At 35.0% G+C, this 18,779-nt stretch overlaps 1 protein-coding gene across 2 annotated transcripts in view; it reads left to right on the plus strand.

Annotated features, from left to right (window-relative positions):
- SEMA3E (semaphorin 3E) overlaps positions 1–18,779 on the plus strand; it is a 291,033-nt gene that overhangs the window by 225,224 nt on the left and 47,030 nt on the right. For both annotated transcript variants that reach the window (XM_028846126.2, XM_028846127.2), the window contains exon 5: positions 13,254–13,347. In XM_028846126.2, coding sequence (XP_028701959.2) covers positions 13,254–13,347 — 94 coding nt within the window. The remainder of the gene's footprint in view (positions 1–13,253; positions 13,348–18,779) is intronic.

Here is an 18,779-nt window from a genome sequence, read left to right on the forward strand (position 1 = left end):
CTACAGCCATCTGATCTTTGACAAACCTGAGAGAAACAAGAAATGGGGAAAGGATTCCCTATTTAATAAATGGTGCTGGGAAAATTGGCTAGCCATAAGTAGAAAGCTGAAACTGGATCCTTTCCTTACTCCTTATACGAAAATTAATTCAAGATGGATTAGAGACTTAAATGTTAGACCTAATACCATAAAAATCCTAGAGGAAAACCTAGGTAGTACCATTCAGGACATAGGCATGGGCAAAGACTTCATGTCTAAAACACCAAAAGCAACAGCAGCAAAAGCCAAAATTGACAAATGGGATCTAATTAAACTAAAGAGCTTCTGCACAGCAAAAGAAACTACCATCAGAGTGAACAGGCAACCTACAGAATGGGAGAAAATTTTTGCAATCTACTCATCTGACAAAGGGCTAATATTCAGAACCTACAAAGAACTCCAACAAATTTACAAGAAAAAAACAAACAACCCCATCAAAAAGTGGGCAAAGGATATGAACAGACATTTCTCAAAAGAAGACATTCATACAGCCAACAGACACATGAAAAAATGCTCATCATCACTGGCCATCAGAGAAATGCACATCAAAACCACAATGAGATACCATCTCACACCAGTTAGAATGGCGATCATTAAAAAGTCAGGAAACAACAGGTGCTGGAGAGGATGTGGAGAAATAGGAACACTTTTACACTGTTGGTGGGATTGTAAACTAGTTCAACCATTATGGAAAACAGTATGGCGATTCCTCAAGGATCTAGAACTAGATGTACCATATGACCCAGCCATCCCATTACTGGGTATATACCCAAAGGATTATAAATTATGCTGCTATAAAGACACATGCACACGTATGTTTATTGCGGCACTATTCACAATAGCAAAGACTTGGAATCAACCCAAATGTCCATCAGTGACAGATTGGATTAAGAAAATGTGGCACATATACACCATGGAATACTATGCAGCCATCAAAAAGGATGAGTTTGTGTCCTTTGTAGGGACATGGATGCAGCTGGAAACCATCATTCTTAGCAAACTATCACAAGAACAGAAAACCAAACACCGCATGTTCTCACTCATAGGTGGGAACTGAACAATGAGATCACTTGGACTCAGGAAGGGGAACATCACACACCGGGGCCTATCATGGGGAGGGGGGAGTGGGGAGGGGGAAGGGATTGCATTGGGAGTTATACCTGATGTAAATGACGAGTTGATGGGTGCAGCACACCAACAAGGCACAAGTATACATATGTAACAAACCTGCACGTTATGCACATGTACCCTACAACTTAAAGTATAATAATAATAAATAAATTTTAAAAAAATAAAAATAAAATAAATAAATAAATAAAACTGAAAAAAAAAATATAAAGAAAAGTTGGTGAGGATGACATAGGCAGCAAAGAATGATGTTTCTCCAGTGAAAGCAGGCTTCAGAAAAACATCATAAGGTTTGAAGGATATTTGCTTCAAATACTCTAGGACACCCTGGCATACATAGCCAGTAGGCAGAGCTGTCAGTGTGAAATTTAAGAGTTTGAGAGGGTGAGTGTGGGAGTTGTAATATTGGCATAAAGTTAGGTCACTTCGGGTGAGGAAGAGAATGGAATCCTGACATAATGATTAGAGGATACACAAAGGAAGGGAAAACAGAATTTTGCCTTCAAATATGGCTTTAAGCAAATATTTATTAAAAGTTCTAGGACTAAGACAATTGATTTTACTTAAGTGTATTATATTTATGTGCTGAATTGTTAAAAAATGTTAATAACATCTGCCAGCTATTCCAATGATATTAAATGACTTACAAACATTTGAAACTGCATTTTAATTAATTATAAAATTGATTTTTTTTAAAAAAAACTTAATACATATTTTTGGGCCTTGATTATGCATTAAGTACCTTATAAATAACACTCAACCACACCTAACAACATAAACACATATACCCCTCTCCAATTACAGTGACAAGTAAAGTGAGTAAAACAGTAAATAAATATGGAATTGTTAGTTAGAATACACTGAGCCTTGCCAAGCCTCACCCTGCCTCTGAATCCTCACCTCTAAAAAGAAAATAATATTTGTGGGAAATATTATTGGCCCTGTTTACTTAACAGGTTCACTATGAGGATGAAACTAGACAAATACATGCAAACGTATTTCATAAATTTTAAAGTATTTTACAAATATATTACCTTTTTTTAGAGAAAAAATGTTAAAAAGCAATTAAAATGCAAAACTATTAGCCTTAAAGTCAAAATATTTACTTGCTATTTTACTCTTGTTTTGCATTTTTTCTACTTGTTTATTTAGTCTTTGGGAAGGTTTCAAATATCCTTTAATAAATGTTTTTATTGCTTGGCAGGAGAAACAAAAAAAGAAATGGTAAAGTGAATCACATTGAAAATTAATTTGTAATACACATTATCATGTAGCTATTATTTAAAGAATTAAACTGCATATTATGTTTATTTGAGACATGGTGTAACAATACTGCTCTTTCACCTATTTTCCATTGTTGACAGAAATATATGTAATGAACACTGTGTATTTTACTATTTTTCTCTAATCACCAGAAATACCAAATAAAATAAATGATTATTTGTTTTGTCCTGTAGTACTTACAATATTCTAGTTGTCTTTCAACATGTTTCAGAATATCCCAGTGGCACTGAGGACAAGCAAAAGAGTATTAGTTCATGAAGCTGATTTACAAATGGAAAACTCTCATTTTATTGAGTTGGCATCACATGTGGCACCTGCTGAGCAATGACTCACACCTATTGAAAAGAGCTTACAGCAGACATTCTGGGTTCTGAGGGCATCCCTCAAGGCCCAAAGAGGAAAACTCCCCTGGAGATATCTACCATTTATATTTTAGAGACATTTTTTTCTGACAAACACATGTATCTGCCCACATTAGCGGTTACTTTCAAGCACAAGAGGAGCCATTGAAAAATTTCTCCATATCACATTGAAAAAGAAAATGCAGCCCACATGTTAATACTGGGAATGCCTTGTAAATTTAAAACACACTACTCAGGCAGAAATTCCAGCTGTTAAAACAGAGATAATAGAAAGCCAGTGTAAGTCGTGACCAACATTTTCAATAGGGTTAAACACCAACATTACACATTGCTTGAACCATAAAGGCGATTGCTTTGGGGTCACTGACAATGTCATCATGGCTCAAGTTTTCCAGTTGGTGTGGTTACTGAATTCCACTTTATGGAAGAGAATTTTATCACTGTCTTTTTAGTATTTTATTGGGTTGTGCAATACATGAAACACTGTGTTTAAGACCACAATGAACTCTCAAAATAACGCGAGAAGCGTCCTTCTGGAATATATAGCTAATATTGAAATTAGCTTGATCTATGCAAAGCAAATCAATAAAGGTTTGAAAACTGCCTGCTTTCCATCATAATGTTAGTACTATCCAGTCTATGGTAAGTTTTCTTCTTTTTTTCTGCTTTAAAAAAATTTCCACATCTCAGTTGCATAAAATTGCAAAAATATTGTATTGAGACCTGAGGAATTAAGATAAATTGGATCAATTTATCTGTCATGTGTAGCTTCACAAGGGAAAGAAAGCCTCGGCTCTAAAACCATGGAACAAAACATCAATGAAATTATTAAAACTACTGTCAAGTCAGTAATTTGATGAAAACGAAAAACTCAGGTTTTGCTCTCTATTCAGTATTGAAGAAAAAGAAAGAAAAGAAATAGAGAGAGAAAAAGAAAGAAAGAAAAAGAAAGAAAGAAAGAAAGAGAGAGAGAGAAAGAGAGAGAGAGAAAGAAAGAGAAAGAAAAAGAAAGAAAGAAAGAGAGAAAGAAAGAAAGAGAAAGAAAGAAAGAAAGAAAGAAAGAAAGAAAGAAAGAAAGAAAGAAAGAAAGAAAGAAAGAAAGAAAGAAAGAGAAAGAAAGAAAGAAAGAAAGGAAGAAAGAAAGAAAGAAAGAGAAAGAAAGAAAGAAAGAAAGGAAGGAAAGGAAAGGAAAGGAAAGGAAAGGAAAGGAAAGGAAGAAGGAAGGAAGGAAGGAAGGAAGGAAGGAAGGAAGGAAGGAAGGAAGGAAGGAAGAAAGAAAGAAAGAAAGAAAGAAAGAAAGAAAGAAAGAAAGAAAGAAAGAAAGAAAGAAAGAAAGAAAGAAAGAAAGAAAAGAAAAGAAAAGTCAGGTGGGAAAAGGGAATCCTTAAGTAGCAAATTATTGTGCCTCCTTATTTCATCTCCACATTACCTTCAAATTACATGCTGTCACTAACAAGGTCTTTGGGGATAAAATAATAAATCATTTTTATATTTCAATCTTTGATTTCATTTTTTAATAAGTGTCATGTCACACTATGTTATGTTAAACAGAAACTTTATTAATCCTAGCAAGAGTCCATCATAAATTATAGGAGTATAGATTAATACAATAATGTATTATCTTTATTGGGCATCTGAAGAAATTAAGAATGTGTCTATTCTTCCCTTAGTTGTTCTACCAATCTAATCAGTTTTACTAAAGCCAATGGCAATCAAACTATAGAAAAAAATAGAAGCATGATTTTACTATCGAGGCAGTCCCAAAGAAGCATGTACAACATAGCATAATAATTTTTATATGTGCTCTAAAGTAAACATACCTATCTGCAACAATGTGTTTGTATGTTTTTAATAATTTCAGCTTTTGTTTTGGAGTACGGAGTACATGTGCAGGTTTGTTACATGTGTATATGTACTGGGATTTTGGGTCTGATTAATCTCGTCACTCAGGTACTGAGAATAGTCCCCAAAGTTAGGTTTTCAACCCTTGACTTCCTCACTCCCCCTAGTGATTCTCAATGTCTATTGTTGAGTATGTTCTATAAGTGAGAACACGTGACATTTGGTTTTCTGTTCTTACATTAATTTGCTTAGGACAATGGCCTCTAGCTGCATTCATGTTGCTGCTAAGGAATTATTCTATTCTTTTTATGACTGCATGGTATTCCATGATGTATATGTATCACATTTTCTGTATCCAATTCACTGTTGATGGGCACCTATGTTGATTCCATATCTTTCCTATGGTGAATAAAGCTGCAATGAACATACAAATGCATGTGTCTTATTGGTAGAATGATTTATTTTCCTTTAGGCATATACCCAGTAACGGGATTGCTGGGTTGAATGGTAATTCTGTTTTAAGTTTTTTGAGAAATCTTTAAACTGATTTCTACAGTGGCTGAACTAATTTAAACAAATTACTACTGGCAGCGTTATGTGTTCCCTTTTCTCTGCAACCTCACCAGCACCTATTATTTATTGACTTTTTAATAATAGCCATTCTGACGGTGTGAGATGGTATCTCATTGTGGTTTTGATTTGCATTTCTCTGATGATTAGTGATGTGGAGCATTTTTTCATATGGTTGTTGGCTATATGTCTTCTTTTGAGAAGCATTTGTTCATGTCTTTTGCCCACTTTTTAATGGGGTTGTTTTTTGCTTTTGAATTAAGTTCCTTATAGATTCTGGATATTAAACCTTTGTTGGATGCATAGATTGTGAACATTTTCTCCCATTCTGCAGGTTGTCCATACTCTGTTGATAGTTGTTCTTGCTGTGCAGAAACTCTTTATTTTATTTAGATCTGACTTGTTTAGGTCCCAGCAAGAGATATTCAGAATGACATCTAAGCACGAGAAGTTCAGAATGACTGATACGCAGACTATAAAAGCAGCATTTAAGAGATAAAAATGTGCATAATTACCTAAGTACATATGAAATCCCTTATATAAAATTATAGGGATGTAATACTTTATTCTGGAGGCTATGTCAATGAATGACTTTTAACCTGAGGAATGATGAGAAAAAATTCACAATTCAGAAACAACTCTTTGTGGCAGAGTACAGAATTGATGGCTGGGACTCAGAGACTGTTCAGGAGGCTGGTGTTAAAATCAAGGTGATAAGTGGTAAAGAAGCAAAATAAATCAGTGCCAGAAAGCAGGTAACAGTGTCAAATATTGAAGAAAGACACAGTAAAAATAGGACAGAAAAGTTTTGGGTTATTTTATGAAGAAAATAGAACAATGGTTTGGGGCTTTGTTTATTGCTGTGTTTCTAGTTCCAGGCTTAGTTTCTGGCATACAGAAAACATTATTTTTTTTTTTCAAATATTGAATAGTATAATGTTTAACATTCAAGAAAGTAAAAGAAAGAGACACCTCTGCAGCAGCTCATTAATAACTGGTAACCCATAGAGGTCAAAGTTCCAGAGCTTTAAAAAAGTATTGATACAGGCCGGGCGCGGTGGCTCAAGCCTGTAATCCTAGCACTTTGGGAGGCCGAGACGGGCGGATCACGAGGTCAGGAGATCGAGACTATCCTGGCTAACACGATGAAACTCCATTTCTACTAAAAAAAAAACAAAAAACTAGCCGGGCGCGGTGGCGGGCGCCTGTAGTCCCAGCTACTCCGGAGGCTGAGGCGGGAGAATGGCGTGAACTCGGGAGGCGGAGCTTGCAGTGAGCTGAGATCTAGCCACTGCACTCCAGCCTGGGCGACAGAGCGAGACTCCGTCTCAGGAAAAAAAAAAAAAAAAAAAAAAAAAAAAGTATTGTTACAGTTGAAGACCCCTCCACTATATCTGGATGGAGCACTGATCCATATTACCAATGACAGGTACTCCTAAAATGCAAGCAGTCACATCCACCCTCCTTCAGGGGATAGATTCACCATACTTGTCATGTAGATCAGCTACACTGTCACTGGATACTGGATCCAGCCATCCTCCCACATGTGGTAGAGGTTGACAGCACCTCCTGAGTAGGCATCTCTGTTGGTCATGGCCCCATTACTCCGTCTTCAAAGCAAGCATTTCTGGATCTAGTTTTTCTCCCACTGCATCATCCCGGTTGGCTCTCTGCTTTTATCAACACATCTTATCTCTTAAGGACCCATGTGATTATACTGGGTCTACCTGGATAAGTCAGGGTAGTCTTCCCTCCTCAAGGTCTTTCACTTGATCACATGTGTAAAGTCCCTTTTGCCATGTAAGGTAACATATTCATAGGTTTCAGGATTATGACAATGACATCTTTCAGGCTCCATTATTATGCCTATTATGGAAACAATTATTCAATTAAGGTAAAGAGATTTTGGAAGCTTCTTGCAAATTGAGTGTGTTGTTAGGGATTTAATTACCAAGAAAGAAGGATTTTAGAAGACATGATGGAAAGGTTTGAGTAGGCCAGAAATATACTTTTAGTATTCATATTATCTCCAATTAAATGACCTTTTCAAATGGAGCTCTCTGTGGTATGTAATGACATCACACTGTAGTAGTTTAAATGTTAATCTAACAATCAAGTTTCAGGACAGGGTTGAAGAATACCTGTGCAAAGTGATTAGACAGAGGAATTATAGTGCTTTCATGTGTTCAAAGCACCTCTTCATTATTTCGTTACAAATATTATAGTCTTCAAAATACACATTACAATATTCTTCAAACTTGAGAAGTACCCCAGTCTACAATCTAATTTGACATTGTCTACTCTTTTTGTGTTATTTGACTCCTGGAGCATTATTAACCATCTATTGGTATGCACTGATACAATGACTGTATCCTCCAAAGATGTGGACCTTTCTTCTCTTTTTATATAAGGAGAATGGTACTTTCCTACTGCAGTGATGTTCCAATAGCTTACATTATTTAAAAAAAAAAAGGCTAATAAATTATAATCTGCAGAAAACAAGCATTTTATTTTTTGTATTTTTATTTTATTTTTCCACAGGTTATTGGGGTACAGGTGGATTTGGTTGCATGAGTAAATTATTAATGGTGATCTGTGAGATTTTGATGCACCCATCACCTGAGCAGTATACACTGTACCCTATTTTGAAAATCGATGCCGGGTGCAGTGGCTCACGCCTGTGATCCCAGCACTTTGGGAGGCCGAGGCAGGTGGTCAGGAGATCGAGACCATCCTGGCTAACACGATGAAACCCCATCTCTACTAAAAATACAAAAAATTAGCCAGGCGTGGTGGCGGGCACCTGTAGTCCCAGCTACTCGGGAGGCTGAGGCAGGAGAATGGCATGAACCCGGGAAGCAGAGCTTGCAGTGAGCTGAGATTGCGCCACTGAACTCCAGCCTGGGCGACAGAGTGAGACTCCATCTCAAAAAAAAAAAAAAAAAAAAAAAAAGCGAAATGATAGCTATGTCTATCCTTTAAGGTATTAAAAATGTAAATTCTTCATAGTGATGCAGAAAGAAAACCAGAAGAGTTTAATTTAACCTGTTTATTATTTTAAAATGATTACTTGTTGACTTAGTTTTAGCCATTAATCAAATAAATGTGAGATAGGTATTTGAAGTCTTCTGGAGAAAAGTAAGAAAGGAAGGTTTAGTCAAGGTACATCTGAGTTTTGACCTGAGACATACATCTCTGAGAATGCATGTGCATTCAATATTCAAGGCTCAAGTATGCTCAGTGTCAAGCTTGAGATTTTTATGAAAGAATATATCCTTTCACAGACTAAAGTAGATTTACATATTGCACAGATTTGTGTCTCCTGCATAACTAAAAATTTCGGGATGATTCTGAGTGCCATTTGATTGTTTTCAAAATGTTAGCATGGCAGATTTCTTGGTGCATATAGTTTCTTGTCAACTCAATCAATTTCCTTTGAAAGTTGAACACACTGGTATGTAAGATACTTAAAATCACAGTCACATGCTGAAATTAACTAGTCAAATACAGCCTCAAGAACCTATATTATGATTTCTAGTCATGAAAACCTGTAACTTTTCTATGAAGTTGTGACTGCATTTTATTCATCTATGCCTGCAGTTCTGCAAACTCTGGGATTCTCTTGATCTTAAAATTCTTTCAGTTTTCATGTTCTATTTGCTTCACCCATTTGACAGCTTAAACGAATGTATTAAAATTATTTGAATAAATGTGCAATGTACTTGTATTGTTCTTGCAGTTTCAATTTTAGTGTATAATGTGTTTAATTATATCCATTAGATAAAATAACCTCATCAGTCATTAAACATCCAAAGCTGAAATAAGCTATAGAAAAATGTTGATTTTTGAAAGCAACCCAGTATCACTGTCAGCTTTCCATGACGCTGATGTTTGACTATAGTAGAACAAATATAATATGTATATTCCTGATCTATTATCTATATTTTATAAAGTGGCAATGACTGAAGGGGCAAACAAGTATTATATTCCTATACTTGGTCATTTCCTCCTCCATGAAATGATGTGGGTCTCTTTTGCAAATTTTGGTGAAACTTCTTCAGCAAAAGTGTTAACTGGGCAGATCTATAATTTTTTCTCATTTGGACAAATGTATTCTCATGTCATTGCAAACTGTCATCTGCAGGAAGTAAACACAAAACCTCTCTCTACTGTCATTCCTGCTTTCTTCAAATTGGTGTAGAGTAGCTATGTAGGTAAAACTGTTTTGGCTTAGAATATAAGTTTAGCCACACCTCTGGGTCAGGAGGCCACATTTGTTCTATAGGCTATGTTTTATTATTTTTAAAAAAATTTATTTATTTTTGAGATGGAGTTTCACTCTTGTTGCCCAGGCTGGAGTGCAATGGCGCAATCTCGGCTCACCGCAACTTCCACCTCCCAGGTTCAAGCGATTCTCCTGTCTCAGCCTCCCAAGTAGCTGGGATTACAGGCATGCGCCACCACGCCTGGCTAATTTTGTATTTTTAGTAGAGACAGGGTTTCTCCATTTTGGTCAAGCTGGTCTCGAACTCCCGACCTCAGATGATCTGCCTGCCTCGGCCTCCCAAAGTGCTGGGATTACGGACGTGAGCCACCGTGCCCGGCACTAGGCTATGTTTTAAATCCAAGGATAAGACTGGATGGTAATAGTGGTTGGGTGAACTCAGCATTTACTGACAAGGTTTCGTAATGGCAGGATCAGGAGGTAATTCTAGGATATCACAGAGAAAGAGAAAAGGGTGCTAAATAAGAATAGCAAGACAGAGACAGAACAGATAATGTGGGTAAATCAGGTGACTAGCAAAGTTAAGATCAAGTTTGAGAGAAGTGCCCTCAACTCTCAGAGGTTACTCAGGACTTTTAAGATTGTTTATAGGTTTGTGGTTCACAGATGAACAGGGCTGTACATAGTTGTCAGATTGAGCAATATCATGATGTTCTATTTTAAATTATTTTTTTCTACAGGTTTTTCAATATTGTCAAAATTGAAATATTGTCAAAAGTGACTTTTATTGTCACTTTTCTAAACTACTTTTTTTACTCAAGCCACTTATAGTACACTTAATGGAGATTAATTATACAAAACAACCTTTTATAAGAATTTTGAAACCTGGAAACATTAAGGGACAAGTTCTATGGTTATATGCTTGAAATAGGAGCCAATAGAGTAGTTTTTCATGAAAATATTAATTTTCATTGTCTTATCTGTGTGAAGCCTTATATTAAAATTGAAATAGTGTACATATGGCCTTTGTTGATAAATATTTACAGTACTTATGCATTAATTACTCTATTAATTATTAAACATTGAATGTTTATACAAATACTATGTGATGAAGAATAAAAATGAAAATAAATATTCCAACTTATTGAGAGTAAGTTTTGTTATTCTTTTCCAAACTACTAAAAAAAAATAACACTTTTTAAGTTCCTTATACACATTGGATATTAAACTTTTGTTGGATGATAGCTGGCAAATATTTTCTCGCATTCTGTAGGTTATCTGTTCACTCTGTTGATAGTTCCCGCTGTGCAGAAACTCTTTAACTAGGTGCCACTTGTCAGTTTTTGCTTTTGTTGCAATTGCTTTTGAGGACTAAGTCAAAAACTCTTTGCCAAGGCTAATATCAAGAAGAGTATTTCCTAGGTTTTCTTCTAGGATTCTTATAGTTAGAGGTCTTACATTTAAATCTTTAATCCATATTGAGTGAATTTTTGTATATGGTGAAAGGTAGGGGCCCAATTTCATTCTTCTGCATATGGCTAGCCAGCAATCCCAGTGCCGTTTATTGAACAGGGAGTCCTTTCCTCATTGCTTATTTTTGTCAACTTTATCAGAGATCAGATGGCTGTAGATATGCAGCTTTATTTCTTGGTTTTCTATTTCATTCCATTGGTCTATGTGTCTCTTTTGTACCAATACCATGCTGTTATAGTTACTGTAGTCTTGTACTATAGTTTGAAGTTACGTAATGTGATGCCTCCAGCTTTTCTTTGTTGTTGTTGTTGTTTGCTTAGCATTACTTTGGCTATTCAGGCTCTTTTTTGGTTTCATATGAATTTTAGAATAGTTTTCTTCTAATTCTGTGAAAAATGATGTTGATAGTTTGATAGGGATAGCAATGAATCTATAGATTGCTTTGGGCAATATGGCCATATTAACCATATTGATACTTCCAATCCATCTGAATGGAATGTTTTTCCATTTGTTTATATCATCTATGATTTTCTGCAGCAGTGTCTCCTTACAGAGATCTTTCACCTTGTAGAGATTTTTCACCTCCTTAGTTAGATGTATTTCTAGATATTCTGGTTTTATTGTGTGTGGGTATTTTAAATTAGATTGTTTTCTTAATTTGGCTTTCTGCTTGAATGCTATCTGTGTAGAGAAATTTTGCTGATTTTTAGACATTGATTTTGTGTCTTGAAACTTTATTGAAATCATCTATCTGTTCTAGGAGCCTTTCAGCAGAGTTGTTAGGATTTTCTAGGTATAGAATCAGTCAGTGAAGAGAGATCGTTTGACTTCTTTTTCTGTTTTGATGCTTGATTGCTATTGCCAAGACTTCCAGTGCTATGCTAAATAGGAATGGTGAGAGTAAGCATCCTTGTCTTTTTCTTGTTCTTAAGGGGAATGCTTCCAGCTTTTGTCCATTCAGTATGATGTTTGTGAGTTTGTCATATATGACTCATTATTTTGACAAATGTTCCTTCAATGCCTAGTTTGTTGAGGGCTTTAATCACGATAACCCCATTAAAGAGTGGATGAAGGATATAAACAGGTATCTCCCAAAAGAAGATATACAGGAGGCCAACAAACATAGAAAAAATGCTCCATATCACTAATCATCATGGAAATGAAAATCAAAACCACAATGAGATATCATCTCACACCAGTCAGGGTGGCTATTATTAAAAAGTCAAAAATAACAGATGCCAGAGAGGCTGTGGAGAAAACAGAAAGCTTATACACTCTTAGAAGCAGTATAAATTAGTTCAGCCACTGTGGAAAGAAGTTTAGAGATTTCCCAAATAAAAAAGAATTACCATTTGACCTGCAATCCCAATTACTGGGTAAATATCCAAAGGAAAATGAATCACTCTATCAAAAAGATAATGTGTGTTTGAAATATTTTGAGCTCCTCTACTAACTCACTCTTATGTTCATTGCAGAATTATTTACAGTAGTGAAGACATAAATTCAACCTAAGTGCCCATTAATGCTAAATTGGATAAAGAAAATGTGGTATTTATACACCATGGAATACTACAAAGCCATAAAAAAATAATGAAATCATGTCCATTTCAGAAAAACCGATGTAGGTAGAGGTCATTATCCTAAGTGAATTAGGGCAGGAACAGCAAACCAAATGCTGCATGTTCTCACTTGTAAGTGAGAGCTAAATATTGGGTACACACAGACATAAAGATGGCAATAATAGAGACTGGAGACTCCTGGGAGAGGATGAGACATAGGGCTGACAAACTACCTATTGGATACTATGCTCACTACCTGGCTAATGGGATAATTTGTACCCCAAACTTCAGCATCACACAATAAGGCCATATAACAAATCTGCACATGTACCCCTTATATCAAAAATAAAAGTCTAAGTTATTAAAAAAATCAACAACAGCATTCTTGATATGCTTAATAAAACCCCACTATCATTTTTAACACTGAACCTCCTTTTCATTAACCTTTTTCCAGCAAGTTTCAATTCCTTTCAAATATTTAATTGACACATCTCAGAATAAATAATACAGTCTCATAAAACGATTTAAAAAGTGCTATTTTCTTTCATCACCTGCATACTTTTTCAGAGGCATGAGAGAACTCATATGGGCCTGTAAAACCCATGTGCTTATTTATAAAACCCAGCTTGTCTCTAAATAAATTGATGCTACTGGTGCCCTATTTAGAATACATGCTTTATAAATAATCAAAGTTTAATATGTTTTACCTAAGCAATTAAATGATTATTAGAGGAGACATGTTCATAATGATTTTTCTGGTTTTCTTTCAAGGATCCTCTGTTTCACCTGGAATCACCCAGATCTGAGAGAGGAAGGGGCAGATGTCCTTTTGACCCCAGCTCCTCCTTCATCTCCACTTTAATTGGTAATTATCATTGCCACAGACATCAGGTGGTAGTCATAATGATTCTAAAACGTATTTTTCAACTTCAGTTACATTCTTTCAGCATTTCTTTATACACTATGCCTTGTCATATCTATTTTCTGGTGCTCGAAGCAATGATATTAAATTTCAAGCCATGTTAACCTGAGCAATTTGACTCTAAAATAAGTGCAGATGCTATAAAGTATGTGTATCTCACTCTGAGAAAACAAATTGTCATTTAATATCCCACATATTTGCTGTCATTTGATGCTTATAAAATGCAATTATATGAAGACTTTATAAAAATTTTGCCAGAGAAAACGAAACTATTTTAATATATATGTTAACTCTTCATGTTTCAATTACGTTGTGACTTTAGAGAACTTTTAATATTCTTTATAGTATCTTTCTCTGTTATTAGTAGAATTCAGCAGAAAGTCATCTCTTTTGAGAACTTAAATGTATTTATCTAAATTTCTGTTAATCTAGAATGCAAACTATAGAAGTTGACTCGCTCAAACTATCACTGAATGTACATGTTGAAATAATGGCATGAGTTGATAATGTTGGATCTGGAGTTTAATTCGATTCAATTTAATTAGACAAAATGCCAAACAATCTCACTTAAGACACAACTGAGTAATATTTTCCTGCTATTTGTGGTTAAGACTTGCAAACTTGGCAAACTATTTCAGCACTGTGACAATAAAAACTGATGAATGAGCTCCTAAGCATGCAATTAAAAAGAGCAGTCCCCAACACTAACATAGGTGCTAACAGTAATAATTTTCTTCCCTCAGTGTTGAGACGTTCTGATGCGCATACGGTGCAGATGTGCAAGGTTCTATTATCACATTTATAATGTTTACAGTTATATGCTAATATTAGGTCATCTTCTTTGCAGAAAATGAGAAAGGACAAAATAAGATGTAGAGACTTCACATTCTAAATAAACCATTAAAACTTAAAACTCTCTCCTGATGATTAAACCATATTATACTTGATTTCGAGTTGATATAGATGCTACTTTGTATTCTTGAGAATCTAAGTTCCCTGAACATATTTGAGACAGTTTATTTTGATGGGTCTTGCATTCTACTCCCTACACTCCCCTATCCCACATCTGGTTCTCAGGTGTAGAAAAGTAAAGCTTTTTAAAACCTATGTATTATATAGCAAACACCTCATGTTAACTCTAATTAACGGGAAAAGTTTGACTTACTTCAGCTTCAAAATTTGACACGGCTATAAAATGAGAATGATATAGTAATTAAGTTCTTCAGGGGCTTGAATAAAGATGTGCAATATTTGAGAAAAATAAATATTAAAGAAAAATATTACTTGAAATATTTTGAGTTTCTCTGCCAATTCTCTCTCTCTCTCTCTCTCTCTCTCTCTCTCTCTCTCTCTCTCTCTCGGGGTGTGTGTGTGTGTGTGTGTGTGTGTGTGTGTGTGTGTGTGTGTAAACAGAGTATTAAAAAAAGGAAGACTTTAAATATGGGAAAAGGGTTGCCTAAGTCAGGTTAGACTTAGTAAAAGTCAAAACCTTAGAAATAACACTTTTGGGGGATGCCAGGTGCATAAATGCAAGAAATTCCAATGCAATTGACAAAATATATGTTAAAATTTATATATCTGATAGACTCATACCATCTTTTTCTAAAGTTGTTAGTGAATTTTCTTCATAAAGATTGTACTATGTTTGAAAAAAAAGAGACTTTCTTATCTTTCTTGTGCCACATAGTATCTTGCAAAGACTAAGTCTCCTATAAATACTAAATGTAATTCTCACTGAGGTTCCTAAACAAATGAAAAATTAATTTTGGAATATTGTTCCTAAGAATCACAAAAAGGGAATAGGAAATTAAAAATTACACAGCATATACTGCTGCTATAGTGAAATCCTGAGAATATTAGAAGACAAATTATTTTTTAACATTTCATTTAAAGAGTTAATAATAATTTCTATGACCACCTTGCCACTCACTACTCAGTCTCCCTTGGAGTTTGTTTCTGCATGAAGCCAAGAATTTAAAAGTGAAATTTCTAAGAGGGGAAATATTACTGGAGGGACATTTCCAAGTGAGTTTCATTGAACTTCCAAATCAAATTACACTATGCTGAAATCTGAAGTGCTTGCCATCTGGGTGGCTGTTTCGCTTATTCAGAAGAGAAATCAAATCAAAAGAGCCCTCCAAGCTAAACATGAAAGTTATAGAATAATCTCTCCAAAGAGAAGAAATAAAAATATAATTCTTCACATTTATCCACTCACTTTCATCCCAAAGTACCTTGGAGAGATCATTCACTCACTGTGGAAATGCAGCAGCCACTGGATGGAAACCTGATAACCTATGTGAGCCAGAAACTCTTTAAAAGAGAGGAAGTGAAAATAATTCACCCAATTGCAAAAGCAGCAGGAATGTGGGCTGGAAAAATGGAGCTACCTGAGTTGGAATTTGGCAAGCTAGGTACAGCCTACTCTGACTGTGAAAGAATGTATTAATGTGGTATTTTGTGACCACACATGTTCTCTGCTGATGGGTTAAGACAAGCCTCCAACAAAAAGATGACTATCGTTAGATTATTGCTACTTCTTGGTTTCATGGTTAATTATATGTCACACAATGTTCAATGTTTGTTCACATGAAGACAAATTTAATGATAAAACACTGAAACTGGTAGTATATTCATAAAGCTACTTGACCTAAAAAAAATGGTGCTTGCACATTAGAGAAAGTTCTATGTAATTTCCTAATTTTAGATACAATTTTAATTCAGTTAACTTAAATTTAGCTGACTTAAGATCATATGAAGAAGAGGTTAATAAAAAAATTGAATAAATATTAAAGCTTATTTGATAGATGAAAGATGAGCTATAAAGCACATTTTTATTCCATTTATAATCTAACTTAGAAATGAAATTTTGATAGCTTGCAATAATTCTATGTGACAAAGGATTTAAGGAGTAGAAACAAGCTTCTTACTGAACTATGTTGTATATGGTCAGAAACTAATCAAAATGAAATCATATATTAAATAGGCTTGCTCTTCCAATGTGTCTTTGTACTAACACAATTTATCTTGGTAGCACATCAGCTCATATCTCAGGTGCCATATTTCTGCATGTTTAGCCAAGTTTTCCTCCGGTGTGATTACTCCTACTGTATTTGAAGTGGTTTTAAGTAACTGTCTGAAGAAGACAAGGCATTACAACTTGATTTTAAAAGCAGCTTGTTGAAACAATAAATTTTTCAGTATAATGAATTGCTGCATTGCTTATCCATGCCTTTCAAATCATCTAAATATACTTAGTAATTATCTTGCTACTAACTTATTAAGTTTGGTAATTGGCCAAATAAAAATCCAGGAAACAGTGTTCTGTATGTCATATGTCATTTTGGCCAAGAAGCAAATATTTTTGCTGACTTTTTTTTTTTTTTTTTTTTTTTTTTGAGACGGAGTCTCGCTCTGTCGCCCAGGCTGGAGTGCAGTGGTGCGATCTCAGCTCACTGCAAGCTCCGCCTCCCGGGTTTACACCATTCTCCTGCCTCAGCCTCCCGAGTAGCTGGGACTACAGGCGCCCGCCACCTCGCCCGGCTAGTTTTTTGTACTTTTTAGTAGAGACGGGGTTTCACCGTGTTAGCCAGGATGGTCTCGATCCCTGACCTCGTGATCCGCCCGTCTCGGTATCCCAAAGTGCTGGGATTACAGGCTTGAGCCACCGCGCCCGGCCTTGCTGACTCTTTTTATTAGTTATATTTGATATAATATTGCAATATTCTAATTAAATTGATAATATCTTCAGTAACGTTACAGTACCCCATAGTTTCTCCTTTTAATTTATTGCCATTTTATTTTTAAATTTTATTCTGACCCATAGTTGTACTAGCAGTTCCAGGTATAATTTAATCCTACCATTCCTGAAATGCCTAAGGTATGATAAGACACATGTTGCTAGTGTTTGAGGAAAAAAAAAATCCTGATTTGTCATGTGCCTTTTGACACTTTGCTTTGAAAGTATTAACTTTGTTGTTGGGGTATTTTTAGGGATGCTTTTCAAAGTAAATGCACACTAAATTTTATTTTAACAAGTAATTGCTAGTAAGACATTTTATAGTCCATGAATTTTTTTTCTATACTTTTTTCCTATTACTTTTTTCAGCAAATGAAACTACAACGTTTACAGCTGCTGAAATCCTCTTCCTGACTGAACTTTTATCCATAATAATAATACTTTTATGAATATAGATCCTCATTATGAATTTTGTAAATTAAAAGTCAATGTCAATTGAATGAGTGGGAGTTGGAATGCATGCAGAGACCATTTGAGTTATTGTTTCAAGTTGTTAATAACATTAAAACATTTTAAATAAATAATTGTTTATTTTTAATTAACTATATTTACATTCAGGGAATAAACTGGCAAAAAGTAAGGTCATTTGTTAGAAAAATAAATGAAAAAATCATAAATGAAGTTAGAATATTTCTCTTTATGATAAGTTGTACAAACATAATAAGTAAATATTCTCCTTCATGTTTTGAATTCACCTCAACTATATAGAAACATAGACTTCAGGTTATTCCCTTACCATTTTCCTGTCCCTAAAGAATATCTATAATTTCTTATCCAAGGCTGCTGTGCTCGCTCTCACACTTGGCAGAATGCCCATTATCCACATGCTTATTGTAGCTTCTGACCATGACTGCTAGTCTCTAAGGAGCTATTTGAATACTTTACTTATGGTTCCTTCACAACGAAAAGAGGTAAAGGAAGAAGAAAAAAGCCCCACTCTTCAATTCCCCACTTATATTCTCTCCTTTGAGGATCTGGTTTAACCATCATGGTATCAATATCATCGGTTTGCCAAAAAGATAACTCAAGAGTATAGCCATGGGTGCTGGCACACACAAATAAACAGATTCATAAGATGTTTTTATTGTTCCTTCATGCCTCAAAACCACCTTCTTAACATTGAGAGCTAGTGCTAATCATCTGCCCAAACCAAAATAAACCGAAAGCCCAAACAACAGCTAAATGCCTAATAAAATCACACATTTAGAATTACACATTCATCCTGGTTTCTTTCAGCATCCTAAGCAGAATATGAGTGCGAACTGGGATGTTGAAATATGTGGATCATTTTCATCCGTCCTCATCTTCCCAAATGCATTTTGTTTCTCTTCATAGCTATGCAGGTCATAGTGATTCTGCAAAACAATCCATCCACAATAGAATAATTTTCTAACAAAATTATAAAATTCAGTTATAAAGTGAGGCAGCTAAATCAGTCTTTAGCTATATGCTGTTCCACGAGGCAAATGTGTTTCATATTATTTAGAATTGCAGAACATACATTTATAACATAAACAGAACAAATGCTTGAGTAAAACTTAACAAGATAAGAAGGTCATGAAACACTACTGTGAAT

Source organism: Macaca mulatta, chromosome 3 (assembly GCF_049350105.2).
Source record: "Macaca mulatta isolate MMU2019108-1 chromosome 3, T2T-MMU8v2.0, whole genome shotgun sequence".
Taxonomy (NCBI): Eukaryota; Metazoa; Chordata; class Mammalia; order Primates; family Cercopithecidae; genus Macaca; species Macaca mulatta.